Below are 27,898 nucleotides of genomic sequence, written 5' to 3' on the forward strand. Positions count from 1 at the left end.
TGCTGCTTATATGAATCCTTCGCGCCCACCACGACCAACACTCGACAACTCCGAGCTCTTTTGTTCACCAAACTCCACACGAGTGCAGCTTGCGTCGACAAAAGTGCTGACCGATTGCTTGATCATCCAATCGGCCATATCCAGACCCTAGGTGCATAGTAGCTGCATCTTAGTCTTCAGGTTGATCGAATTTGTGGTCCGCTCTCTGACTTACACGGGTTAATGGCGGTCGAGAACTGACTCTTGGAGATTCGAAAATCATATCCACTGCATCAACCTTGAATCTTACTATTCGCCAATGTTGAAGTTTTAGGTTATACGGCTTCTGGATGTATTTCTAAGAAGCTATTCGCCTGAAACTCTGGGTTTAGGTCCAGACGAAGAATGACTATCACAACTTGAAAAGAGACAAAGTTATTAACAAACAGAAACAACTTTTCTGTCTCATCACAAATCAATCGATCTATATCAGTCAATTTGACTTATAAGATAACCATGTTAGGGCCACAACGGCCAACACCAACGCGCGGCGCTCACGACATGGCATTTACCGTTACCCCACGACATAACAGTCACTCAATACCGAACCCCTCCTTTCGTAAGTCCCCAGATTTTTTTACGCTGTTAGTTATTGATTTTATTTATTTTACTTTGTCTTTTAACTTTAGCTCTTCCATCCCTGGCATTCAGCTCCTTCGGCGTATTCCTTTTTCGTCTTGTTTTTCTTTCATATAAAGAGGCCATTGATGTCTTTAGCTTCTCGTCTTTTCTGTTTCTGTCTTAAATTTTTTGACTTGTCAAGGATCAGGCGTTCAAAGTTGCATGTTTTGGTTCAATATGCTCTCCCATTGATCTCCATCCCCAATGATGTAATTTCTTCAAGGGCAGCTCAGCTAAGCTCTACCTACGACTCCACACTTTTCTACTTCTCCCGCATTTCACTCTATTTTCATACCTTGGCATAATCCGTCAATTGCGACCAATTCCTCTTGCTGAGGTTGGCAACTTTTTTGGAGATTGTGCCTCTGGGTTACATAATCAAAGACATTGAAAAGAGCAAGGAAAAGCCATAATTGCCACTGACTGCTTGGGGCGCAACCAAAACACTATCAAATCATGTACAAGCCATTATAATGGCCGACGCTGACTCGAACCCTTCCACAGCCACGCACAATTCGCCGCGAACATGGCTCCTCACTTCAGCTCTATCCCCCCTGTCCGTCCGACTTATCCGATTACTTCTATCACATGGCGACTACGTTGTCGCATGTTTACCGCCCTACGAGATCGATCATGAGGACCGCAGCGCCGAGTTTCGCGAGCTCGTGAATGAGTGCAAGAGCTCCAGAAAGGATCGTGAGGGGTGGAAGGATCGTATACGCGGCATTCGATGCGATGGGGCTGCTATGGGAAGCTGTGGAGCTGCTGTTGCCGAAGCTGTGCAGGTCTTTGGACGGATTGATATCTTGCTATGCTGCAAATCCGACGGTATGTTGAGGGCTGCGTCCTTGGTTCAAGGTGATGCATTTTACTAACTCAATCCCTCTCAAGCTGTTGTGGGAACCGTAGAGGAGCTGTCAACATCTCCATTCACACAAAATCTCGTCCGCGACCAGTTCGAATCCGTCTTCTTCTCTCAGGTCAACTTTATAAGAGCTGCTCTCCCTCAGCTACGGTCTCAGCACACAGGGCATATTATCGTTCTAACCAGTACCGGTGGGCACATTGGCACACCAGGTATGTCGATATATACGGCTGCAACATGGGCTCTCGAGGGATTCTGCGACTCACTTGCGTACGAAATTGCGCCCTTCAACATTAAGGTTACTGTTGTTCAACCAAATAAGGAGATTCTTTCCTTAACTAATCGCCTCACCTTTGCGCCTCAAATGTCTGCATACGACCAATACTCAGAAACAGCTCCGAGCATTCGCGACATTCTCGCCAACGTTCTCAATACTCATCCAGATACAGCTCTGCCGTACCCCACATCACCAGCTGACTACGGGCCTTCACCTATGTCCCCCGCCAGTACTTCCCTCGAACCAGATGCAGCACCTGGCGAGATTCTCCATCGCTACCCCAAGTTACCACCCGGCGCAGCAGATAAGCTGGTCATGGAGACCGTTCATGCTCTGTCGGCAATTGGTGGACATGAAAACCCCCCAGCACGACACATTGTCGGTCATGAAGCTGCTGTCGCAGTAAAGGAGAAGCTCAAAACTGTTACGGAAGAGCTTGAAGATTTCGTAGAAGCGAGTTTGTCTGTTGATACCTTTGAGAGTGAGTTGCAAGCTGAGGCAAGGGAGAGAAAGCCGTCAGAGCAAAGTCCCCAGGGGCCGCCATCATCAGTTGGTTAAAGATGATGGCGTAAATTCCGAATAACTGTTCACTTGCACAGGATTAAGAATTTACTATTAGTTGTATTTCAGCCAAAGTTGGAAAGGGTGTTAGAGGCCAAAATCGCGATACCCCAGGAGTATAGGAGATTCTTGGTGGGCCAAGCTTTTGAGATACCACGAGTTTTCAGTGCTCACCATAGAAGAATTGATATCCATTGGAACATTCTCATCAGCCACAAGACAGTAACAATAATTGAAGTGTTGACGTGGGCTTAAAGTGACTGGTATGTTCTGCATTATTATCATCGGCTCGCAAAAAGTCGACTCCGGTCCCTGAGGCTCCACCTGATCCGGCTACCCATGTAAGGGTACGCTACCTCATACAGCAGCTCCTAGCCGCATGCGACAGGTGTACGATATCGAGCTCAAGATCCGGCGATTAAAGACGATATTCAACTTTGGAAGCTCAGTTCAACAACTGAAAGAGTCAACGTCGACATAATAATGCGATTTTAATCAATATCATCTTATACCAATCGTATACCTTGCGACGCCCCTAAGGACGTCACCGACTAAAACACCAACCACGTTGCGCTGGCGGACATGTTGAGAAAACACCACATGCTAGGATGAGCTTGGATCCCTTGGCCCCCGTCGCTCCCGCGAGGGTAAAGACGCTTCTTTTACCTCTGGGGCAGATTAAAGCAGACCGATTCGCCTCCTTCGTCGAGCGACTCAACAAGGAACATGTTGTCCACCTCCGCGACATCAGCGCTGATGGCCGACCCAACAGGAGTAAGGGATGCTCTCAACCGCTGAAGATGGCGCTGACATAGCTTGCGCAGACATGTTCTCGCCTCTGGCGTACCCAGACGGCGCCATAATATACAACCTCGTTACTCACGTTCCTCCCCCCTCCCACCTCGCCCTTACGCCCTTCGACTTATACCGAGAACCCCTTGCTATAATAGCTCTGGCAGATGGCACCGAGCTACATCAAAAGAGCTTCAATAAGCGACAGTCAATAAATGGCACAGGTCCGACAATGACTGAGAAGAATATTAGAGCTTTATACCAGGAGCTTGAAGACCTGCGCGATACATACCCCAAGGCTCTAGTACACCAAGTCCTACTGTTCGACTATGCCAACCCTCACGATACCGAGATTCCCATGCCCGAGGGCCTTATCGATATTCCTCCTCTCGAGAATTGCACTGTTACTACGCTCAGGACTGTTATGTGCGACATCTCTTCGCTTCTCTTAGCCGAGATGACAACGCTGGCCAAGTCCTTCGAGGCCATGACCAACATCGAGTCCCCCGTGCCTTACTCGTCTATTTCAAAACATACTAATGGTGGTTCGTGGGGCGGTGAAGGAGGGTTGAATGGGCTCCTTAGGAGAGGCTCGAGCATCTCTTCACGACATTCCGTGCGCTCTAATTCAGCGGGCGGTATTATGGACAAGACACAAGCCCGCATGTCTATGCCAGCCAACGCCCGCCCGGGACTTCATTCCAGCAGTTCAACGCCAGGTTTGTCATCGACACCCCCCAAGAGCAGCTTATCGAATCCACCCATCACTACAGATAGTCAGAGTCCGCCAGCTAGTGACCGGTCAACACCAGATCCACAGCCCGCCCCGCAAGAGACTACGGAGAGCTCTCGATCAGCTAGTCGCGATCGAATATCAACGCAGGGCTTTGGTTCGGGCGGTGTGAATGACCGTTGGAGGCTAAGAACCAAGGGACGAGCTGCGGTTGTCGTTGGTTCCATGTTTCTCCAGGCTGGACGATGGACGGATTCGATTAAGGAGCTGAGCGATGGTGCTATGGCTGCGCGATCTGTAAATGACCATCTATGGCATGGAAAAGCATTGGAGCTGATCTTGGTTAACCTGTTCCTTCTTGGCTGGTCCAACATCGAGTTCCATGTGCCGACAGTACTCATCCAATTCCCGGATAAGCCAGCGCACAAGCAAACACCAGACCCAACTCCCGAAGACCCCGATCAGCCAAAACATCTTAGAAATCTTCAATGGCTGCTGCCGGAGCTTCTAGAACGTATAATAACATTATACTCCAGAGTATCATCGGACAGCCTCCCTCCATTACCCATGTCCGAGGCCTTCATTCGATTTTCCAAGATCTACTCAGCTCTTCACCTATGTAATGGCTACCTGAACCGGGAATCTCTAGCCATGATCGCTACCGGGATCGTCCCCGAGCAGCCATACGTTGCACCTCCACGATTTGGTGTAACACCCTCCAGACAACAAATCGGAGCGATGCTTTTCAAGGCATTCCCTGCGGGCGCTTCAGAACTTCTTACAACTGTCGACCGAGCGTCAATTCTGAGCGGTATAGCAACTGTTCTAGGCCCCTTGGGACTTCACCGAAAGAAGGCTATGGTGATTCGGGAGCTGGTATCTGTCCTTATTGGTGGTCTTGTCGAGGCGCGAACTCGAGGAGCTGCAGATATGGGCATTCATCCTGCTGCCGGACTGATGTCGTTGACCTCAGGAGGTGGTGGATCAAGCAGTGGCTCCATGGCCCTAGAGATTGGAGAATGTGACGTTGAACAGGGTATAGAAGCTCTAATGACCCTTCTTTGCAAGTCTTACGGCATTGTTGGGTTTGATTTGACGAGGAAGGCTGGCGCTAAGAACAAGGAAGATGTTGACGACTCAGACGAAGCTGTGATTGCTAGGATACGCGGCCAGTCTGCAGCGCGCTTCTTCGGGTTTCCAGATGTCAAGCTTAACATTCTAAGGGCTTGCATCAACTTCTCTGAAGCACTTCCAGATTTCGATGGTGTTTTGCGATTCTCGAGTGATCTCTTACGAACAGCCGGTTCCGGTGTTGCTCCAGGACCTAGGAGAGAGGATGCCTCACCTATGATCACCCGAGACGAGCAAGTTCGATTAGCTACCGGCATATCGAGAACCGCAAATCTTGTGCAGAGGCTGGGCTACAATGACATAGCAGCTGAGTACTGGGATGAATTCTTTGTCCGAGGTATCAAGCTTGAACCCTCACTCAACAGCAAAACGCCAGTAGCTCACTCCAAGAGTATCCTTCCTGGCGCTACCGCTAGTCGTGCATCTCAGGATCTTGACCCTTTCATCTACAACCCATTCCTGAAGAAACCGGACGAGACAGTAAACCAGACACTTGTGGCTGATGAATATGCTACGTTCAAGATCACACTACAGAACCCCTATGATATCGAAGTGGATGTTGAATCTGTCCACTTGGCTACCGAGGGCGTGCAGTTTGATGCTGTCAAGGAGGCGACTGTCGTCGGGCCATACCGAACACAGGTGATCCGATTAAGGGGAAGGGCAAAGGAAGCAGGAACCGTCAAGGTCACGGGTGCTATCATCAAAGTTCGAGGATGCCGTGAGCGACGATTCCCTGTTTTCTCCATGCCTTGGACGCCGAAGCAGGAAGTCAAGGTTAAGGCCAAGGGTTTGGCTGCGCTTGAGGAAGCGGTCACAGATGTCAAGCCGTTTGCTCCAAAGCTCGAGGCTGAAAGCTTGAGTCTCACTGCCATTCAAGCACAGCCCTTGGTAATTGTCAAGTCTACAACTCTTGCACAGTCCTCCATCATGATTCTGGAGGGTGAGAGGCAGGTGTTTTCTGTGACGTTACAGAACCTCGCATCAACGCCAGTGGACTTTATGCTCTTCTCCTTCAAGGACTCTACACAGGAACCGCTCCAGACTGCGATCAATAACCGAGATGCGACACCCTCTGAGCTCTACGAATATGAGCTTGCACTGATGAAGAAGCAAGCGTTGCGACTTCCCAACAGCCAACAGACTCGCCATATTGCACCTAACGGAGAGGCTACCTTCGACTTTGAGATTCTTGGTAAGCCCGGACTCACAGCGGCTACGATCCAGGTCGACTACACTCATCTGGGATGCTCACAAGAAGAAATGCCTGACCAATTCTACACACGGCAGGTTTCTCTCGATCTGACCGTGACAGTCAATGCTAGTGTTGAGCTTGCTCGAATCGATGCGCTACCTGTCCATGGGGAGATTCCTCAACCCTTGTGGGATCGCCTGGGCAGTTCCTTTACGGCCAAGCCTGATGAATACTGTCTCTTGTCTGTGGATCTTCGCAACGCCTGGCCCAGCCAGATGATGGTGCAACTGGAGAGCAATGATGGAATTTCTGTGCAAGAGGATATCTTGCCTGGAAATACGAGCCGTGTCATTCTTCCAGTCAAAAGGGTGTATCTGGAGGATCCTCATGCCACAATACCAACCCTCAACCCCTCGCGAAATCGACAATTCGTGGTTAGCGCCAGCAAGATTTCACCTGAAATGGAGCGAGCGAATCGAGAAGGGTTTTGGTATAGGGAGAGGGTTCTTGACTGTCTCAGGGCAACGTGGAAGACGACATCACTACCTAAGAGGAGTGGCTCGATCGATCTGAGAAGCATTCGTCTGACCTCGAGAATGATTGAAGCGATCAAGGTTGACGAGGTTGACATTGATATCTCGGTCGAAGATAAGGATGGCAATGCAGCTGAAAAGGATGTAGCGTACGTCGACGAGTTTATGCAACTCAGGGTACGCCTCACGAACCGGACAGCTCAGAAAATCCATCCTCTCGTCAGAATTCTTCCTGCACTTCGCCATCGGCCTGCAAATGTTGGTCTAGAGTTTACACGAAAGCTTGCTTGGAACGGTACTCTACAGCAGCTCATCCCCGTTCTAGAAGGACACGGGAGTGCAGAAATCTCAGTAGGCATGACAGTACTCTGTCGTGGAGAATTCGAAATCTCAGCATCAGTAGAAGAGGTGCAGGTTTGGGATGAGCCTAGAGCTGAGCCTACAAGAGCGAGATCTGAGTCTCAAACGATGATGGACGCGGCTCTGGGAGTCAAGGAGAGAAGGATCTGGCATGCGAGACAACCTTGTCTATTAATGACGAGGGATCGCTAGTGGAGAGAATGAGGAGGGACCTTGACGGCGATAGGGATCTGTGGCTCTATACATCGGCCTCGACTAAATAATGGAGATTTGTACTATGACGCGATGTAAATATTTAGCGATTAGCAAGGAGAGCGGCCAATGACCTTTGACATGTATCATCGCCACAACAAAACGAGTTTCTAGATCTTCATGGATTACTTCAAAACGTCCCTTAATAAGTCCCTTTTGGAAATATAACATAAATCATTCTGACAAGTCATCACATGTAGCAACAGCGGTCAAATCCAGTAGGTCTTGATTTATTCTGCCTCGTATGATGAACTTACCTGCACACTGCCTCGGTTGTGGGTGAGCTGCAGTTAGGAGAGACCAACAAGCACGATGAGTCGTGAAGCCACTTCAACTACTCCCAATCGTCGTCTATTTGGATTGACAATACACGAACAAATACACCATGGCGAGACAGTGGCTTCTTGTGAGGACAACGAGCCTTCCGAGGCCCGCCATGCCCATGTCACCACCCTCTCGGCAGCCTCTAGGCCATCATCGCGTACATTAGCGTTCCAGTCCACGAGCTTGCCACCTTCTCTCCCGCGGTCTACAGCCCCTGAACTGGCCGTGGTGCTGTCACAATTGTCTGTGGCTTACATGAAGAGCATCTATTTAAGTCGATTCAGACATTGAAGTAGCAACAAGTTGCGGACTATCAGACTCTCTTGTTTAACTCCAGGAGTTCTGTCTTGAATCCATGATGAATGTTTTGTTGATGATTACCCTGCAGCAGCGCTATTCTAGAAGTACCCTTCCATGCATCCGATTCATTGTCGCCACTTTTTAGTCTTGTATTGAGACTTTGGACAACGAGAAAATGCCCTAAATTTCACATCAACGAGTTAAACTTTGATGTACTCTTTACTCTCTGGTTTGTCCGATCACCTGATAATCAACGTCCGCATGTGCCGTGCAGTGTGGCTTTAACTCAACGGCTCATATCCCGAGTCAGCTCCGGCTTGTAGCGGCAAAGATTTTGGATTTTTACATCGGACGCCGAAGACGAAGCTTATCGGAATTTATTTTCATCTGCTCAGACTTCAGTTTGGGATCTTTTCCCTCAATCGAACTCTCCTAATACTTTTGAGATAATATTGGAATATGACCACAGGCTCAGAACCCTCGGTTAGAGCGCCGAAGCGGATTCTTTTTATTGACGCCTATGACTCCTTCACCAATAACATCGTCTCTCTTCTCCGAACTATTCTCGGCGCTGATATCTTCGTCATAAGAATCGACCTCTCAGTGGTCGACAAGGTCAGCGACGATGATGCGCCCACAAAATGGACAGAGCAAGAGTTTATCGATAATCTTGCTCAATTCGACGCCGTAGTTTGCGGCCCTGGCCCTGGATCACCGCTTAATTCAGAAGACGTTGGGGCGTTCAATCTTCTTTGGGATCTCCCTGAGCATCTTCAGCTGCCAGTTTTGGGTATTTGTCTTGGATTTCAGAGTTTGCTTGCTGCGCATGGCGGGTCAGTGAGACGACTCAAGAGGGGTCTTCATGGAATGGTGAGGGAGATTGAGCATCGCGGAGAAGACATCTTCTGCGGAGTACCTCCCTTCAAGGCTACTCTATATCACAGTCTTTGTGTTGATATCGGCCAATACGGCGACGACTGGGCAGAAGAGAACCGGTGGAGGCCGACCTCGGAGTTTTCACCATTAGCGTGGGCAACAGAATTCAGAGAGGATGGACGAAGGGAACAGATCCTCCAAGGAGTGAGGCACAACAAGAAGCCATTCTGGGGCCTTCAATACCACCCTGAGTCTGTCTGCACGGAGAAGAATGCGCGGGGAGTCCTCATCAACTGGTTCCAAGCTGCGCTGCAATGGAATAAATACCATGGACGACGAGTACAGGGACCTTTACTGGAAATTCAGACTCTTTCGCCGCCGAATCATCTGGAGTCTGCAGCTGCACATAAGGAACACTTGGGTGATTGGTGGTCGACTTCAAGCTCATCAGAAACTTCATTGAGAGACTTTGCGAAGGGATCGGAATACACATATCGCACAATCACCCTGCCTCAGGGGGCTGGCGTGCCAGAACTCGTGGAGATGCTGGGGCTGGAAAAGGGAGAGACTGTAATTCTTGACTCATCGAGTTCTAGGAACGGAGATGCGCTGGCATTGAATAGTATCGTGGCTCTTGAAGTTGAAAATGCATTGCGGATTGAGTACAATGTCTGTGACGACTTTGTTACAGTACGACTCCCGGGTACAGACGGCAACGAAAAAACTGAGATCATCAGCCTCGAAAACGGCACAATCAATGTATGGGAGGTCATCTCAGACTTTTGGGAGACACGAAGCCACCCTCCTGGATCTGACCGATCAAATTCAGCTTTCAAGGGCGGCTTCATGGGATTCATCACCTACGAGATGGGACTACACGGTCTTGAGAAGAAGATGGTACCGGAAGATAGGGGCCACAAGAGACCGGACATTTGTCTAGCTTGGGTAACCAAGAGCATTGTTCTAGATCACAGAGCTGGCGTTGCATATGTTCAAAACCTGAAGGCTCGAGGATCAAACGATTCATGGCTTGATAAAATGACGGAAAGAATTCAACAGTCCGACTATTGGAACGCGATCAAGACGAGCAACGGAGTTAATGGACACGTCAACGGAAACCATGTCCAGAATAAGGAAATCAATATCACAACACCACAGCCAGACAGATATGAGGAGCAAGTCCGTGTTTGCCAGGATTTCATTGCAGCGGGAGAGTCTTACGAACTTTGCCTCACATCACAAACGACCATGGCAAGGTCTCGATCAAGAAACAATAAGAGAAGTCCCTGGACTATATATCAGACCTTGAGAAAGCGACAGCCGGCTCCCTTTGGATCTTTCATCCGTCTTGGTGGTGCCACAATGTTGAGTTGCTCTCCTGAGCGTTTCCTTCGATACGACACCAACGGACTATGCTCAATGAGACCCATGAAGGGAACCGTTCGCAAGTCAGAGGCTGTGTCAACCCTCACACAAGCTGAGAAGATCCTTCATGTGCCCAAGGAGGTGGCTGAGAACCTCATGATTGTTGATCTTGTCCGACATGACTTACATGGTGTCTGTGGTGTTGGCCATGTTACAGTTCCTGACCTCATGAAGGTGGAAGAATATGCCACTGTCTTCCAAATGATCACTGTGGTCAACGGGCAGCTCCCGGGCCGCAATGGACATAAGCCTCATGGCGCACGCCGAAGCAGCTTTGACTCTCACTGCCCTTATACCGGTTTGGATGCCCTTGCTGCGGCTTTACCTCCTGGCAGTATGACAGGGGCGCCGAAAAAGCGCAGCTGTGAGCTTCTACAGATCATTGAGGGCCAACATGAGCGAAGTCTCTACTCTGGTGTTGTGGGATACATGGATGTCGCGGGTGCAGGAGACTGGAGTGTCACAATCCGAACCATGTTTCGATGGGACGATGAGGTGGCTCCAGCTGAAGAGGGCGAGACAGAACCCAGAGAAGTTTGGAGAATTGGAGCTGGAGGTGCGGTAACGATTCTGAGTACCCCTGAAGGTGAAAGGGACGAGATGTTTACCAAACTTGCCGGTCCTATGGGCGTCTTTAGAGACGCGGCTTAACATGGATCTCAAAGAAGAGGCCAAATTGGATTGGATGGATGGATGGACAGGCGCAGCATTTGACTTTGGACATGATACCTCAACGTACACATCGTCGGAGTTTTTGATTTGGAATTCAACAACATAGACGGATGGGATAGGACCAAAACATCCGGAACATAGCAGAAGATGATACGATATATTCCTCATAAACAAGGATACCTTTGACGACCGACTATATCCTCCCTTTGCCGTCCCGAAACCCAAGTATTCTCTTTGCGAATAGCTGAGACTGACGTTGAGACCCCGCTGAATGCCCATGTGACTCCTTTGTCCTGTGATCATACACGCGTTATACAGGCTTTATGGTAGCGATTATCCTCCTCTTCCTGGAACGCAACATTCTGTATCCGTCTTTGTTTAGACAACTCTGAGTGTTTCTGGTTCATGCGACTCGATCTTGCGCGCGCATTTAGAAATCTTGCTCCTCGTGGAAAAACATGCCGAAGCTGACAATGGTTCCGTAGATCAATAGACCGCCGATTATGGACATGACCATGGCTTGCACCTCGATGAGACCAGAGTGAGCGAGAACGACAGGAAGAGCTATGTAACAGTCAGCCACGTGAGTTCCAGCACATTAATCATTCCATTGGCATCAGCAGCGTTGCGCCGGCTGAGCAGGACTTACCAATTCCCATAACAACAAAGAAACCTGTAAAGAAGCGTCCAAGGTCTAGAACCGCAGCGCCCGAGCTCTCCACGAAGTCATCCGGGTTGGCGCAGTGTCCACAGATCCAGTTGGGAATAGGCGCAATGACATAGGTGGCGACGACGAGGAGAGGATAATACACCTTCCACAGAGCGCAGGAGAGGATAACGAGGAGGAATCCAACGGCGAGGACGAAGGAGAGGGCGATGATGGTCTTGAGGCCGGCGGTCGGCATCTTGGGCGATGGTGTTTATGGAACTTGAGAGGACGAGTTATGCGGCGATGTCGGCGACGTAAGCCCTTCGTGGGGAGATGAAGGAGATTTGATCGGGTATAGAGGGAAGATCGAGTCGTAGACGATGAAGCGACTGGTTGTGTTGGGACGCGACCGGAGGGGAAATTCGTTGACGTTGTGTGTGTTACGCGGCTACAGTAGGCCAAGTTCAAGGTGATGCTATCCCAGCTGTCAACCTGGTACGTATTCGTTTCCAGGTTCACCAAAGAGCACCGATGTCAGCCATTCGGAGGTACTATTTCCCGTGCCGAAGTGGGCATTGAAAATGGAGCGCTGCAAGTGGCTGTCTGTGATGGATCTCCAGGTGGGCTTGTGGGTCGCCTTCTTATCTTAGCGCAGTCGAGTAAAAAAAAACCAAAAAACTCCAAGATCCCTCTACCTCGCTCATCGCAATCGCAAACCACATATCACCACCTCCAGAATCAACAAAAAGATCCTGGACCAGGATAGACGCCAGATTGTCGACAGAGCTGCAATAGTTCTTGCTCTGTGAGGCGACCCGAGAATTCATCTCAGCGGCCTGTCTACCAACCACATTTTGCTGAGACTTTCTCTATACCCTCATCTCTCGACACGGCACGACCTCAACAAGCTCGCCAGCAAACCCCGAGTCAGCTATTACGCAGCTTATTGAACATAGATCTCGTTACTTAGGCGTTATTCCTGTCCTCATATCCTAAAGTGTTGTCATACCCCGTTTGGTCGGTAGACAGACAAGACACAACACCAACACCAAACACAACTCCAAAACCAGCCTCCCACTATCGTCATGAGTGGCTCCACGTCGGACGAGGTGATATGGCAGATAATTGGCCAATCCTTCTGCGCTTTTAAGATCAAGTCAGTTTGCTGCTTCCCCTACTCCTCACCCCTTCTCGCTTTGCACCACTTGGTACAAGATGAGATATGCTAACTTCTATCCAGAACAAGCAAAGCTCAGACATTTTGCCGTAATGAGTACAATGTTACAGGCCTCTGTAACCGTCAATCATGTCCTCTCGCAAACGCGCGATACGCTACGGTCAGGGAAGACGCTGGCAAGCTTTTCTTGCTGGTCAAAACGCCAGAAAGGAGCCACCTCCCAAGCAAACTTGTAAGAATTCATGTCGTTTTATGAGGTGAGAAGGGACTGACGATAGTGGTAGTGGCAACGTTACAAACTACCGAACAACTACTCCAAGGCTTTGTCTACTATAGACGAGAAGCTTATATATTGGCCCAGTTTTCTCATTCACAAGTGCAAACAACGTCTCACCCGCTTGACACAAGTTCAAACTCGCATGCGCCGTATTGCCGCCGAGGAGGAACGCTTGGGTGAAAAGCTTGTACCTAAGATGGCGCCCAAGATCAGACACCGTGAGCAGGCTCGCGAGCGCAAGGCCGAGGCTGCTGCTAAGCTGGAACGAACCATTGAGCGCGAGCTTGTTGAGCGTCTTCGACAGGGTGCTTACGGTGACCAGCCCCTCAATGTCAGCGAGACCATCTGGAAGAAGGTTCTCAACGCCATGGAGCGTGATGGCGAGGGCCACCGTGACAAGGACATGGACAAGGGTCTTGACGAGAACGGCGAGGAGGTCGAATGGAGTGAGGAGGAAGACGACAACCTGGAGAACCAGGTTGAGTACGTTTCTGACATTGAAGAGAGTGAGGAGGAGCTCGGCGACCTTGAGGACTGGCTCGACAGCGACAACGACGAGGAGGATGAAGATGAGGACGGTGATGACAGCGAAGAGTCCGAGACCGAGAAGTCTGGCAATAAGCGAAAGCGTGGACGTGCTATCAAGATGAAGAACAAGAAGCCCAGACAGGAGGAGAAGGAGAAGCTGATGCTCACCAACGATCTCACGTGGTAATTGACGGCCTCAAGAATCAAGCCTCGGCGTTTGAGGAGTTAGCTTTTTGGAAGGTGGAAAAAGGGGTTACGAAGGGTGAAAATGCATACATCAATGTGTTCCTCTATCTGAGGATATTCACAGCAATATGCTTCATTTTTTCTGAGCTTACTTGCTTGGTAATGCACGGATACCAAATAGACTGTCGCTGTTTTTATTTTAATTCGAATTTGTTTTATTTGAATGTTTGCTCTTACACGTAGATGCGTCCTATCATAATGAGAGGCTCTGTTGAGACAAGCTTCATGCAGACTTTGCTCCACTCTCAAGTCCTACCCGCTTACCTTGCAATGCCCCGCCCAAATCTACAGCGCATTTTAGTTCAGGCACCTATGAAACTCCCCAGCCCACTTCCACGGCCAAGAATCCCTTTAAACGTCACTGCTTCACCCCCATCTTCCATCTCTCTTCAAACAGGCCAGCTCTGACCTTTTTGACACTGATAATATAACTCTTATACCTCTTGTTTACCACGACAGCAGCTGGCTGCACCGCTTAATCAACTACGACAGCTACAGTGCATCGCGCTCGCCCCCAGACGTTCAGTTACTGCTCAAGTCATTCTCTGGGCTTTGATACCGCCCCCTCAACCTACATCAAGCGAGCCCATCGCAAGGCACGCGCAACTTCAGACCATCTGAACAGTCATCGATGCGAAACTCTACGAACGTATTGGCCACAAAAGAAATAATATAAGACAACACATCATGGCGTCCTGGTACTCCAACCTCGTTCAGAAGACATCGTCTCAAATCTCCTCCCTCCGCCAGAATCTCCTCTCCGGTGAACAAGACGGCGACACCGAAGACGATACTCACGTCTGCCGTGTCCTCCGAGGCTACTACACAGAAAAGGGACGCCCGTTTCCTCCATGGCTGCCTCCGGATCCCAAGGCTGCGGCCCAACAACCTATACAGCCCGTCATGACACCACAAACCGGCCAGCGCCTCGGTGCTCAAGGTCAGCAACACGGTGGTCTCAGCAGTCTATGGGACAACGGACCCCAACAGCCACAACAACAAGCGCCTCAGAGTCTTCGGGCTGGAGGCGGACGAACACCTGCATCGTTGCAACCTGGTGGTGGTGGTGATATTAATAGGAGACCACTGCCGAGTCAGCAGCGCGCGGGGAGCTACCAGAGCACAGGCGGTCAATTCGGTAGGCCCGAAACGGCGAGCGTGCCACCTGGGGGTGCTTCGGGAGGTGGAGGCGGAGGATCTGCGCAGGATAGATTGCGACAGAGGCTTTGGGGAGGTGGATCGCGCACAACGAGTCCTCAGGCTGGAAGCCAAGGGCCTTTCAACCCTCCCGGTGGAAATAATGGAGGTGGTGGCGGCGGCGGCGGCTACGAAGATCGATTTGCGCCTGGCGGAATGTATGATCAAGCAAGTGGTGGCGGCAATGCTGGATTGAGGAGAGGAGGCTTGCCCAGTGGACCAAGAGGGTACAGATAAAGCTCGTTCTTCTAAGAAGAAGTGAAGGATACGTTGGATGTCTGGCGTTTACGTTTCTTGATAGGATAGAACGGCGTTTTACCTGGTAATACGGACTTTTGTTTACTAGATATTATGTCCTGTACCAATGAATCATGACATGAAGCATCTTGTGTATTCACACCATATGGTAATAAAGGGCGTCTTATATAAATGGAAACATTGCTAACTTGCCGTCATACCATTAACTCCGTGCCAAAAATTACTGGAACCAAGAAACCCCATAAAGCATAAAAATACATGCAGCAGTCGATAACCAACAGAATCCCAACTACTTGCTCTCATGTCCTCATTTGTTTGGCATGCCGTCGCCCTTTTGCGCAACCGTTTTCCTTGGAAGCACTTCTACCTCCTTGCTCAATAGTTTGCGCAACTCAGGTGTAATCGTCTTTGGCTGCGGCGGAGGTGCCGCTGGCTCAGCAACTTTGCCCTTGCCAGGTGTCTTACCATCCTTGGATGGCCTTGATTCGGTCTGCTCAGAAGATTTTGATGATTCCTTCTGATTGAACCGGGGAGCTGGGAAGTTCTGCTTCTTGTCGACAGCATCAACAAGTCGCTGAAATCTTTTGAAGAGAGTTTCTGCCCGGATCAGAGTCGCCTCAAGATCGATTGTGTTGGAGAGTTCATTGACTATGTAATATTAGCATACGATCAGTGTACTTGATGACCAAATCACTTACCATATTTGAGCACCTCATCGAAATGTTGCAAGTGCTCCATAATAACATCGCGGTGTCTCTCAAGAATTGCCAACGCGATGAAGAGATGGAAGTTCGCGCTCATATAATCAGTCCACAAGCCCTCCCATAATCGAAGAACATCAAGCCAAGCAAACTCTCGCTTATACCAAACAAGTATCATGCGGAAGAAGAAGAAAAAGTTGGTGCTGTCTGCCTTTTGTAGATGGTTCCAAAGTGCTGGGTCCATGAACTGAACAAGTTGGTCCAGAGTCAGAAGCTGGTTGCGCATGCCAGACTGATCACGCAGAAAGTTGCGTTCCATACGCTCCATGAACTTCTGGAAACCCCAGAATGCAACGGCGTCGTCCTGAATCACAGCGTAGATTGGTGCCAATAGATCTGACATACCCTGAACATAGCCTAGATCCTTGTTGTACTCGTTGTAAGTCAGGAGCATCTCCTTCATCTGCTCAAGGTGGACGTTGGTGCCAACTTCGGCAAAAGGTGAGCTTGGGTCAGGATGAGGGATATCCTCGCCCATGAAAATGGGTACATTACGGTCCGTTCGGTGGACGTCCTTTTCTGTAGACAAAATGTAAGTATACTCCTCGGGAGAGAAAGGTTGAGAGATGGTGAGCAACTTACCGATTCGTCCCTTTTGCTCGCGCCACCACTCTCCAGTCTCGCCCTCGCCTCCATCACCTTCTAGCCTCTCCCACCACGAAAGCTTGAGCTTGTAGTACTGGTCGCGTAGTGAGGCGATTTGTGCCTTTCTCTCATCGGCAGTGCTGTACCATTCATAGACACCAAGAAGGAAAAGCCATGCTTCCTTTCGAACACCGTCCTCAGGATCAAGACCTCCGTGAAAGATACGCTCCTTGACCTCATCGATAGTGATAGATAATCGGCCAGTTTGAGGGTCAAAGAAGGTCTTCCACTCCTTCATTGTCACTGCCTTTCGGCGTTCCTCAAGTGAAAGGTTACTAGCTCCTTCAAGAAGCTCAAATTCGCCAACGTCGGTATCCTCAAGCTCCATAACATCATTAGCAGACCATATTCTCTGTCTCCGATCGCGATCGCTCTGCTCCTGAATGCCCATAGCCCAGCGAGCCAGATAGATCCTAGCGCTGTCAAACTCGTCCTGGAGAGTCTGAACTTCCGGATTTCTCAGGAGCCGTCTCACTTGTGGCGGTAAGTTGGGGTTCTCGACAATATCTTGAGCCGCTCTCCGCGTAAAGGTGGTTACTTTGCTGAATTTCTCCATAATATTCCATCCAGTTTCCTTAATCAACTTGACGAAAGGATCCATCTCTGCATCTCGATTTGACGGTCCTGCAGCGCCGCGCTGCGCTCCCACATTGCTATCCTGACGACCAATTTGCGAAGGGCTGGAAGTGAGTTTGTGGCCAAATGCTTCACTGTCCTCCTTTGATGGCTCAATCAAGTAAATGTTGGGTTCAGCGCCAGATCGTTCAATCTTGACATAACGGCGTAGCCACTTCACAACCTCATCGCCACCCCAGAACATCTGTCCTGATTCTCCAAAAGGATCAAACGTATCACGTGCGATCTTCTTCTTTTGAAGAATCGTACTTTGGCACTCATTGTCATGGAAGAAGAGGGCGGGAAAGCTGTCGCCCGCACGGGAGTTGATGATGACGGATCCATACCACCAGCCGAGGCTCGGAGGCCGAACAAGGAGCGAGTAGACGGCGCTCACGGGGATCGCAAACGCATACCCACCGACAGATCCAACATGGCTCGTAACGGTCGGAGGGGGAGGGACAAGATAAGACTGCTTCGGTGGTGAGTCGCCGTCGCAAAGGTCAACCTTGACGTAGATGCTAGCGGAATCGCCAAGCGAAGATTCGGGAATCCAAGCGAGAAGTAGATCTGAGGAAGCGATTTTTGTGGACTCATTGGAAGCAGATGAAGAAGGGCGCTCGTCGTGGTGACCTCGTTGCTGGAGAAGTGCAATATAGCCTGGAATGTTGTCCTTTGAAGAGGGTGTCGGATGAACGTAAACCTGCGATTGTCAGATGTCGTCCTCACTCTGCAGCGCAACATCTTGCGTAGGACATAGGCTTGGGTGTTGCTCACCTTGCTCTTGGAAAAGAGAAGCTTCACACCTCTCCCAGTCTCATCGTTTCTAATCGTGTTGTACTCGCCCTCCTCATCATCGCTCAGCGCATAGAAACTGTTCGATGGTGACGCAGATCGTCGCGAAGGCTGCTGTGGCGGGGCATCAGCTGCCCCAGAATCCTGCTGCGACATGGGAAGAAGTAGTAGAGCTGTCGCTCTCAGTTGGCGTCTTGAATAGCCTCTTTTCTAGGTTTGTTTTGTTATTCGAAGTCACAGTCAGATTTTTAGCATGAAAGAGACAGTATATAAATGGTAACGATAAAAAAGAAAGATAAAGAATAGTTCAAGTGGTGGCATGTGAGTAAACGCAAGCAAGCGAAAGGCAGCTGTCTGTCTCTTGCCCAAACGGCTCACAGATGACGACGTGCCCCGCCACAGAAGCTCCCCGCCCCATCTTAGTAGAGGTACCTGAACTCGTGGCTGTATCTGCTGTCAAATGGTGCAGTTTTAGCAGAGACACATGTACCCCTGCTCACAAGGCTTAGCAGAAAAGTATCATGACAGCAGTTTATTGGTGGGAGATGAAGTTCAGCTTGCGTCGTCACGAGCATGAGGCATGGAATAGCTTTGAATTAATTCAATGACCACGTACTGCAAATACGTAAATCTGCCTTAACCACGTAAATGACTACCTAGGACATTCATACAATCTTACAAGAGGCCACCATAGAAGAAGATGCCATAAGAAATCCATAGAGAATTCACGGCAAGTCTCGCTACCATGATCCTTGTCGAGAGGATCATGCTGATGATAAGTTTAGGACAAACTCTATAAGGGTTTTGTTTCTCATTTCTCATCATGAGTTCCGACTTAACCCTTCCCCAGGGAGCAATGGAATTTCTGACAGTGAATCAAGGTGCCAAAAATAAATAGTCTAAACGCCTACTAAAGCTATACTAAATTTACCTAAGTCTTTTTGTCATTTAGGATAGAAGTCCTGAGGTTTCTTGCCTCCATATGTCTTCTAAGGGTGGGAACAGTGTAGAAGTTTAATTGTCATTCGTCCAAGAGTCTAGGTGGTTTAACTTTCATTCTGTTCCATCAACACCCACAAGCATTAAACTCAGGGCATATTAACTACATCGGAATGTGTCGGCAGCCAGTCTCAATTCAAGATACAGAGTATAATATTCGTTTTGAGTATTCTTGGTATCAGCTTATTTACCTGATCGTATGGTGTGGTATACTGAACCCCTTTCTGTGCATGTCTAAACTTCCCCCCCTGCTCAGGGCATGAATGGCCCGACTCCTTCAAATTAACAACATGCCACCGTCGCCAAACTTAACACTACGCCCACGTAAGTCGTTCCTGTCCAGACATGGAAGGCCTTGTGGATGTTTTAAAAAGCTTAAACGACTTATGCAAATAAGACAAAGGCTCACCCTCTTGAATCAAATGGATTAACGGAGTCGGGTATTTAAAAAGAAAATTCGTGGGGCTCGTTTTCGAAACCTCCTTTAAATGCTCAGACATCTTCACTCAGGAGACCAGTCTGGAACTCAGGCTCGACAGCTGTCTCAGGGTCGGTCCAGTTCACTGGCTTGTGAAGGCGAAGCATGGATAGGAAGTAGTCCTCAAGGATGCAAAAGTTGAGGAGGAAGTCGTTGCAGTTCCAGGCAATAGCGCAGACCATAGCACCGGCTACGGCATCGAGGATGAAGTGGTTGGCTGTGGCGACAATAGCAGTGAGAATCAAGGCTGGGTATGACACGCCCGCAGCAACGATGATTATCCGCTTCCAGGAGGTAGATCTTAGGCCTGTGATAGGAATAGTGGCCACGGTAAGACCGACGAGGAGAGAGTAACCAAAATGCAGAGATGGCATGGCAGCTATAATATTAGTTAGCCCTGTATAAGGTCAAAGTATATGTGACTTTCACTTACCATATTGGTTGCAGAATCGGTTGGTGGTCCAGACACTGCTTTCTCCAGTGCCGCTATGAACACTATCGACAAATCCAAAGCTCCTGGCCTCTTCAGCATCAGGGCCCTTGTATTCTGGATCACTCAAAAGGCGAGGAGGCATGCAAGGCCAGCTGGTGAAGACAACAAAAGCGATGAGATTGCACATAGCCATGGTACGTCGACGGGCCTCGTAGAGAGCAGGGCCAGCAGCCACCGTATCAGATCTCACACGACCAGCTGCATAACGGCGATGTCGAGTAGTGGTGAAGTAGTAGAGGACAACAAGGAAGGTAATGGTACCAGGGATATGGATGAATGAGTAGATTCGGTTGATCCAGTGAAGAAGAGTAGGCCGAGCGAGGAACCACTTCTGAAAGTCGATTTCCCAGAAGATATGAAGCCTTTGTTCGAGGTGGATGATTTGAAGAGCATGTCTGCGAGCGACATCGACTGTGCCCTCATCGAGTGTCAACGCAGTGATAGCACGACCGACCTGGTACACAAAGTAGATGAGAAACCAGTACCAACACTCGACCAAGAATGGCAACTTCTTGAGAAGACGACTCAGCAGGCGGTCCTCGAATATGTGAGTGTTTGGTGTAGAAACGATGCGCTTATAGCCAAACACTTGAAGCTTGCGACGGCGCAGGGTGGGCTGAGAACTTGAGTCGAGACTGGGTGATCGCGAACCACTCCATCCGCTCATAAGACTATCGGTCGAGTCTCGCTTCGGTAAGTCATCAGAGCGCTTATAGCTCTTGATGCTGGCGATTCCTGACTTATTTGTCCAGAAATTATAGTCCTTACTTCTGTTGAAGTAGGCACCCCCAAAGAGGAGAGTCACGACGATGAGTGGCTCAAGAAAGGAACCGACTCCCATGGTGAATAAGGTTTCAACGGCCAAGTATTGAGTTGGGTTTCGGGTGGCGATGAAGTATGAGGCTTGTCGGTGTTGATGAGGTCCTAGATGTAACTGATAGGTACAGCCTGGGAAAGGTGTAAGCCAAGGTATAGTGGTATCAACTGCCAAGTAAATACAAAAACGAAAAGAAAAAGAAAATAAAAGATGCAAAAGGGTATAGTGTATAGTGTATACAATGCAATGCGATTCGTCTGAATAATAGGGAGAAGAGGAAATACAACAAGTTCGTTGTAGTTGGGGAAGAGGCGGGTTTTGATGCAACAGATGGTGGACGGAACGGTCGGGTGATAGATATTGATATTGGCTGCTACATAGGTACAAGGCTCAGCTAAGCTCAGATCAGAACAATTCAGCTTGGCAGTTTCTGATCTGTGATCGATGATAGGTAATTCATGGTATTGGGCCAGTATTTTCGTTGCCTATACCCGGAGTTAATGACAGTCTGAGGGCACACGACATGTCTAAGTCGACCGGGAGCACTAAGACAAGCCACAAACAGGGAATACCCTGGGACCCAAGCTTCTAACCCCCGCCCTGCTGCCGGATGCCGGCTTGTAGGGGAGTCACTGGACCAATTACAGGGCTACAGGTGCACGCAGAAAGAAAAAGAAGAAGAGCCTGAGCCGAGCTAGACAAGGATCTTGTTAGAATGGATCGTCCGCTACCAACTTTACACTGCTGACAATGCCATGAGTATGATAAATGGGCCAGTCATAGAAAGTGAAGTGTCTTGTTAGCCGTGGACAAAATAACTATAAGCAGACTGATGAAGCTGTGAGCTTATCTCACGTCGAGGTGAACATGGCATCATTCTCGTAAGAGAGGATACTTAATCTACAACATCTCTCCACCTTCTGTCTCTCTTGACTCTTCTCAAACAGGGGCAGACTCAGCTTCCAAGGGTAAACAATTCACTGACGTACATGGACCTGATGATGGTGTTGTTTGCCCGTGCCCATCAACCACCATCATTCGACAGATGCCCATAGAAACTCCCTTTCTCATTACCGTCTCAAAGCCCCTGACTTGAACTCTATTCCGCGGCAACCGATCATGATCTGGGGTTCTGCAAAAGTCCGATCCCAAGGATAATAGGAGATTATATCATCCACGGAAGCACGGTAGCGTCTTAACCCCGTCTACATGTGATGAAAGTTCCGTCTCGTGCTTCCGACCTCCGACTTTTGACCTCCGGATCTTCCGGATGTCACAGACAATATGATATTGGCTGTAAAAACAACAACACACTCACTGACTGAAGGATCTGAAGCTTATTTGTTTTGAGTTTGCGCATAATCAATCGTACATAACCTACAAGATCGTCTTATCATGAGATGATCAATTTGTCTCAAGGCCATAGCTTGGCCTCATGTATGCCAAGATCTCTAACTGTTGCCCAGACCTAATATCGGTGGCTTCACCTTTACACGGCAAGTTGCCTGGCATCAATACGCGTAGGCTTCGGACGCTTCCTCATTTAGATTCCATCCCTTGAAGCTTTCTCACCATAGCTGCATGCTTATTTATTGCCAAGTTCATGGTAAGCCAAACGGCACTATATTTATGGCTACAACACATGCCATTGAAACCATACACGTCTCTTCGATGCCGGCATTTTACGTCATGGTTCTAGCATAATAAACTAAGATTCCGCGAGCGCTAAGTTAGTCAATGCTAAAATTCTTGTAAGGCATGTTGTTATTGCCGGTTCCCGTCTTGGGTAGCGTCGATACTGTCACATAATTCAGATATATCACGTTTCGATGGAGTAGTGAGAAGTCAGAGATATACTGCAGTAACTCTGCCGCTGGAGAAGCGTTTGGTACTACGTATAAGTTCCCTGGTGTATCGAACATGGTCAATATCCCACATCTGAGAACTCGCATATCAATAAAACATACAATACTTGAACTTGAAAACCAACGATTCGAGCCAATAATGTTACTTGGTGGAGCCCAAGTGACAAGCCTTATGACCCAACGGCATTCTGTGTGTGACAAAAAAACCCAAACACATGCGCTCGGCCATCACCAAAAACCCGAGCTTCACATCATCACGTAAAGCACTCCGAGACATCCGACAAATGTAGTCACCTATCATTTTTTGCTTCTCGTAATTGCTTATTAATTGCATAATGTTTTCATTTTCGCCATACTTAGGTAGTAATGAAACAGATATGCATACCATATGCTTGAACATTACGTGTTGACTTAGTTATATGAAGAGCATGATCTTCCTAGTGTTCTGCAAGATGACTTGTACGAGTTGGCACCATTACCGATGGTACGTAAATATTATTGATGAAAAGGTTGCATAGTTGGGTACTAAATCTGGTGAATGTAACATATATACGTGACTTCTTTTCTTCTATTAATCTATTCCACCCTTAACAGGTTGCACCCAGCGCTTAATCCCCTGATGAAACGTCTAATAATAATAATAAAAACCCGTCTATCTATGTCGTATGCTTCGTTCACATCGTGCAGCTCTCACCTTCTGTTTCTTTGTTTGATAGCTGACTTGCTATCTAAACCAAACTTCTCTCCCTCAATATGCTGCTCAGCTCCTTGAGCTTAACGGGCTTAGATAGAAACACATCAACACCACTTGCATAAGCATCTTGCTGGGCACTCGCTGATGCTAGACCCGTCAGAGCAAGGATTACTACCGGCTCCCGACCTTCCCTGTTTTCAAGAGCCCGTATCTGTTTTGTGGCCTCAATTCCGTCCATTCGCGGCATACTGATATCCATCAGGATGCAACTGAACTGATTTGGGTTCTCCTGGAATCGTTCCACAGCTTCAAGTCCGTCTGCTGCTGTAGTGTACTTGCTCTTGAGCTTCTTCATGTAGGCGCACAACACCGAGAGGTTGATGGGATTATCATCAACAAGGAGGAAACTCTTGAGTTCGCTGGCCGCAGTTGACCCCTTTTGTTGCGTCTCTGGGGAAGGGCGTTTTGACGGAACTTGTGGTGGGGGTCCAGGGCGTTTCGATGACGCCGCCCCTGGACCCGATAGTGTCGATTTATCATCAGGAGCATCTCCTCCTGTATTGCTTCCAGTCGAGCACCTTTTGGCATCATCGGATGCATAATCCAGATGCTCTTCATCTTCAACTACTGGCGCAGCCGGTGACAACGCTTGTAAGTCTCCCCACCGACATACCGCTATATGAAGAATTCTAGCAAGTTTGTGAGGACCAATACTGAAAATGCAAGTTAGCAGGCTAAGACATCGGCAGGCTTCTCACACACTTACGGCTGGGAAACAAATTCATAAACTCGCTGGCCCTCGGATACCTTGCTCTCGGAAGATCGCTTATGTGCCGTAATGGCATTGGCGCACACCACAACCACGGGACACCTGACGAGCTCTTCGCTGCTCAGAACTGGATCGTTGATCGCTATCTCGTTGCACAGCACAAGATCTGGAGCCACGTCCTGACATGCAGCTTCCTTGATAACATCCATCTCCAACCATCGATGACACATTATCTTCATAGCAGACATGGGAATGCCCTGACCCGTATTCGACTTGATTTCCTCCTCAGAAGGGAAACCGACCAGTCGCAGACGCAGCCCTTTCAGGCGCTTTGCCTCTTCATCAACTTCGTTCTTCTCTAAACCCCGATTTAAATCGTCTGAGTCTTTCGATCGTGACAGTGGCAATGTTACAGTTGCTATGGTCCCCACGTTGACTTCACTCTCGATCGATATCTTGCCGCTCATGGATGCCACGATCTTCTTGACTAGACTCAGGCCCAACCCGGTACCTTGTGAAAGATGGTTTTCCTGAGAGAATGGTTTGAAGAGATCGTTGCGAAGAAAGTCTGGGGATATTCCTTGACCAGTGTCTGTGACTGAAATGCGGACCAACCGTCTGTTACTGCTGGGGTTGTTTGAGGACAGAGGCTTTTGAGACAGGGCAACCGTGATTGTGCCCTTGTGTGTGTATTTGAGTGCATTTCCAAAAAGGTTCATCACAACACGTCGGAGTGCTCCAGCGGCAACATGGAAGCGATACGGCACATAAGGGTCGATATCAAGAAAGATGGCTACCTGACTGTCGTGCCCAAGCGGTACTTCGTACTTGACGGGATCTTCAGACTGACCGCCTGTTGGATCATTCTCCTTTTCCGTATCCACGCCTTTGCTTCGATTAGCGGTTTGCCAAGCCTTATGGGCTTCGTTGCCCTTGAAAACATGGCCGGCGAAAACACTGTCCATGACCTCCTCAATCAGAGCGTCCAGCCTAACCTCAGAGGTCGAAACACTCGCGGGAACTGTGGTGGCAGAGTCTGAAACAACAGATCGTTTTCGAGCTCGGCGCTCCTTCTTTCGATGAACTGCAACCTGATTGACCTTTGAGAAATATAAAAGATGATCAATAGTCTCGGATAGTGTTCGACCACATGTTTCAAGGGTTCGCAGTAGGTTTCCCTGGAAAACATCCAGTTGAGCATCGGCCAACAGCTCGGCTGAGAGCATGATTCCGTGAAGAGGAGTCCGCAGTTCGTGAGATAATGAGCCAAGCACATCGGATTGTGCCTTGTTCACAAGTAAGGCTTCGAGTCGTTGGGCTTCCGACATGGCCAGCATTCCAAACCCTCGCAGGTAACTCAACTCGCCCTCTATCGTGAATGTTCTCGTAGGTGTCCGAGTATAAGCGAAACCTCCGGCTAACCAACGGTCTCTTTTAGGATCCCAAACAGGCACGAAGGCCACGCTTCGAGCACCAGGGAAGATCTTGGAAACAGACGGTCCCTCTAGAGATCGCGACCAAGGACGCTGATTTTTACCAGACAGCGTCGCAGTTGATCCTTCGCCAAAATATTCTTGCTTCGGCATCGGTGTACAAAGGTCGGCCTCAGACGAACCACTTGACAGGAGGCCACCATCCTCATCGAAATTAAAGATTTTACCAGCAGGATACCGCCGTAAGAGCGCTGCTAGCAACTTCATTGGCATGGTTGTGTGGATATCGGAACCTGTGTCCAAGTTAATGCTTGACGAAGTGGAAGTAGCGAAACCCAGAATTCCACAACAAGATTTTTCCTGTTCAGACTGATCGATTGACTCATCGCTACTCGATGATGATGACTCGGTCGAAGATTGGCCCTCATGAAGCATTGAATCGGTAGCCGACGTCTCGAAATTCGCGTCTAGGAAGACGACGCCTTCAATCTCTATTCCTTCACGTATGAGATTGGCTGCCCGAGAGAATATCTTGGCAATGGCCTTCTCCTTGGCATTATCATTGGATTCTCGGACAGACATACTCTCCGATGAAGTGCTGGTCATATTCGCCTCCCCGGGACCCCCAGAGCTGATAGCGGTGGTTTCTCCTGTCGTATTGGGCTGAATTGGAACGTGAACCGGCAATGTTTTCTGAAGGCTGATATCCCTGAACTGCTGTAGAGCCTGCTGTTCAGAATTCAAATTGCCTTCCCTTGTCGCATCGTCGTGGAAGGCTGGAGAATTAGTTCGAGCTCTCCAACCCGCCATGGAGGACTCCTTCTCGACAAACGAACCGATTCCCCTTGTCATACGAACGCTTCTTCGATAAGCGTCTCCCACACTCTTGGATCTAAGGTAGTCCATAATGTTAAAGGAGATTTCTCGTAAGACCTCAGTGTCATTGCTGGTCCAGCTCTTGGCTTCTCTCGGCTCGGGGTCTAACACACAATAAACACCAATGTCAACGCCAGTAGGTGATCGTACAGGCACAGCTGCATAAAACCGAGCAGGGAATTCTGATAACGGGTGTGGTATCTTGCAGAGTCTGGCATCGGCTTTGAGATCCGGTATCAGAGTAAGGGGTAATTCCTTATCAGAGGAAGAAGAGTCGTGGCTTTGCGCCATAAGAGCCCGGTCGCAAACCGAGAGCTGTCGTGTAAATGTCCCTGGATACAGCCAGAAGTCTCCATTGCTGTCTTTTGGCCGGATCGGACCCTTGGCGAGAGATGATCGTTGTGTAGTCTCGGCGACAATGTATTGGTGATTACGATCGAATAGAGATATTAGGGCGCGGTCAGTCCCTGTTTTCCAGAGTCCGAGTTGCGCAAGGGATGCAAGAACAGTGTCCCTCGGAGTTTCTTGCCGTTTTGTTTCGTCGCTGGGCGCAGTTCCGTTGGCTGAGGGGTGACCAGGAGGCGAGCCTTCGGTAGGCGAGTCAGTAATATCGTTGAGCAACGACGCTCCATACCTAACTTTGTTAGTGATCAAATAAACATGTGAAATTCGCTTCTGTGACTATGAAAAAGGAGCGACAGACTTGAAGGATTCTCTCTCGCGAGCTGGTTCTGAGACCTGTTTAGGTGAACATGATGCCATCGTGGAGCCTTATCCTTAGCTCCTGGCTTGTGTTACACCAAACCGCCCAGCTTTGAGGAAATTCGCTGAGATAAAGGTAAAACGATTCAAAAGTTTTTGCGAGCGAAAAGTTCAGTCCCCAGTCAAGGAATGTGGTCTCGATCTTGGGTGGCAATCGCAAGTTGGACGAGGTTGAGGTTGCGCAGCTGCGAGCAACAGGGCAAAATATGTCTTCAAATCCCTCTAGATTCGCTGCGAATAAGTCGATTGCCTGCTGTGTTTCTTCACGAGTAGAAATCTCCAAGCCATATGTGGTATCACCCGAATCCTGCACCATTACATCGATGAGTTAGTTCATGAATGAATAATAAGAGAACTCGTCGAGTTGATTTACCGCTAACAAGTACCGTTGTCGCAACTGATTGGCCATGCTCCGATTATCGGTAAATGTATAAGGTCTCGAACGGTCGAGATTCTAATTATGTGTTTGCTGAAACTCCATTCATGGTGGCGATGGAAGGGGAAGAAAAATGGTGAACCGATGTTCCTTTGGCTGTTGAAGGTGGAAGCGACCGCGGGGTCGAGATAGGTATGGATGGGAAACTCACGACGCGTACCTTCCTATTCTT

The 27,898-nt window shown here is 49.0% G+C and overlaps 9 protein-coding genes across 9 annotated transcripts; 4 read left to right on the forward strand and 5 right to left on the reverse strand.

The window, feature by feature from the left end:
- Positions 1-1,133: 1,133 nt before the first annotated feature.
- BKA55DRAFT_512471 (transport protein Trs120 or TRAPPC9 TRAPP II complex subunit-domain-containing protein) lies at positions 1,134-7,299 on the forward strand (the record flags this gene model as incomplete). Its single annotated transcript, XM_046187810.1, has 4 exons — positions 1,134-1,488; positions 1,552-2,328; positions 2,904-3,137; positions 3,188-7,299. The coding sequence occupies 4 exons, from the start codon at positions 1,134-1,136 to the stop codon at positions 7,297-7,299; spliced, it is 5,478 nt and encodes a 1,825-aa protein (XP_046049186.1).
- A 1,143-nt stretch (positions 7,300-8,442) lies between these two features.
- Positions 8,443-10,935, forward strand: BKA55DRAFT_512184 (ADC synthase; the record flags this gene model as incomplete). The annotated part of the gene is made up of 1 exon (XM_046187783.1): positions 8,443-10,935. The coding sequence occupies one exon, from the start codon at positions 8,443-8,445 to the stop codon at positions 10,933-10,935; it is 2,493 nt and encodes an 830-aa protein (XP_046049187.1).
- A 451-nt stretch (positions 10,936-11,386) lies between these two features.
- On the reverse strand, positions 11,387-11,861 carry BKA55DRAFT_512217 (vacuolar protein sorting 55; the record flags this gene model as incomplete). Its single annotated transcript, XM_046187786.1, has 2 exons — positions 11,387-11,520; positions 11,606-11,861. The coding sequence occupies 2 exons, from the start codon at positions 11,859-11,861 to the stop codon at positions 11,387-11,389; spliced, it is 390 nt and encodes a 129-aa protein (XP_046049188.1).
- Positions 11,862-12,288: 427 nt separating this feature from the next.
- On the forward strand, positions 12,289-14,109 carry BKA55DRAFT_568139 (ribosomal L28e protein family-domain-containing protein). Its single transcript, XM_046192794.1, has 3 exons — positions 12,289-12,761; positions 12,846-13,014; positions 13,067-14,109. Exons 1-3 carry the CDS (start codon positions 12,691-12,693, stop codon positions 13,772-13,774), a joined length of 948 nt encoding a protein of 315 aa, XP_046049189.1. The 5' UTR covers positions 12,289-12,690; the 3' UTR covers positions 13,775-14,109.
- Positions 14,110-14,123: 14 nt separating this feature from the next.
- On the forward strand, positions 14,124-15,414 carry BKA55DRAFT_568141 (Sec1-binding region of Mso1-domain-containing protein). Its single transcript, XM_046192795.1, has one exon. The coding sequence runs from the start codon at positions 14,521-14,523 to the stop codon at positions 15,265-15,267; it is 747 nt and encodes a 248-aa protein (XP_046049190.1). The 5' UTR covers positions 14,124-14,520; the 3' UTR covers positions 15,268-15,414.
- On the reverse strand, positions 15,415-18,430 carry BKA55DRAFT_568142 (rab-GTPase-TBC domain-containing protein). Its single transcript, XM_046192796.1, has 3 exons — positions 18,087-18,430; positions 15,987-18,012; positions 15,415-15,936 (listed from the first exon to the last, which is right to left on the reverse strand). Exons 1-3 carry the CDS (start codon positions 18,258-18,260, stop codon positions 15,596-15,598), a joined length of 2,541 nt encoding a protein of 846 aa, XP_046049191.1. The 5' UTR covers positions 18,261-18,430; the 3' UTR covers positions 15,415-15,595.
- Positions 18,431-19,595: 1,165 nt separating this feature from the next.
- On the reverse strand, positions 19,596-20,915 carry BKA55DRAFT_512106 (PAP2 superfamily-domain-containing protein; the record flags this gene model as incomplete). The annotated part of the gene is made up of 2 exons (XM_046187773.1): positions 19,596-19,960; positions 20,015-20,915. 2 exons carry the CDS (start codon positions 20,913-20,915, stop codon positions 19,596-19,598), a joined length of 1,266 nt encoding a protein of 421 aa, XP_046049192.1.
- Positions 20,916-21,584: 669 nt separating this feature from the next.
- Positions 21,585-23,006, reverse strand: BKA55DRAFT_568145 (uncharacterized protein; the record flags this gene model as incomplete). Its single annotated transcript, XM_046192797.1, has 1 exon — positions 21,585-23,006. A coding segment is annotated over exon 1 (218 nt), but the record flags the coding sequence as incomplete, so codon positions are not given.
- Positions 23,007-23,484: 478 nt separating this feature from the next.
- On the reverse strand, positions 23,485-27,290 carry BKA55DRAFT_512563 (uncharacterized protein; the record flags this gene model as incomplete). The annotated part of the gene is made up of 3 exons (XM_046187820.1): positions 23,485-24,163; positions 24,217-27,162; positions 27,232-27,290. The coding sequence occupies 3 exons, from the start codon at positions 27,288-27,290 to the stop codon at positions 23,485-23,487; spliced, it is 3,684 nt and encodes a 1,227-aa protein (XP_046049194.1).
- Positions 27,291-27,898: the final 608 nt, after the last annotated feature.

The sequence above is a fragment of the Fusarium redolens genome (genome assembly GCF_020744475.1).
Source record: "Fusarium redolens strain MPI-CAGE-AT-0023 chromosome Unknown BKA55scaffold_8, whole genome shotgun sequence".
In the NCBI taxonomy this organism is placed as follows: Eukaryota; Fungi; Ascomycota; class Sordariomycetes; order Hypocreales; family Nectriaceae; genus Fusarium; species Fusarium redolens.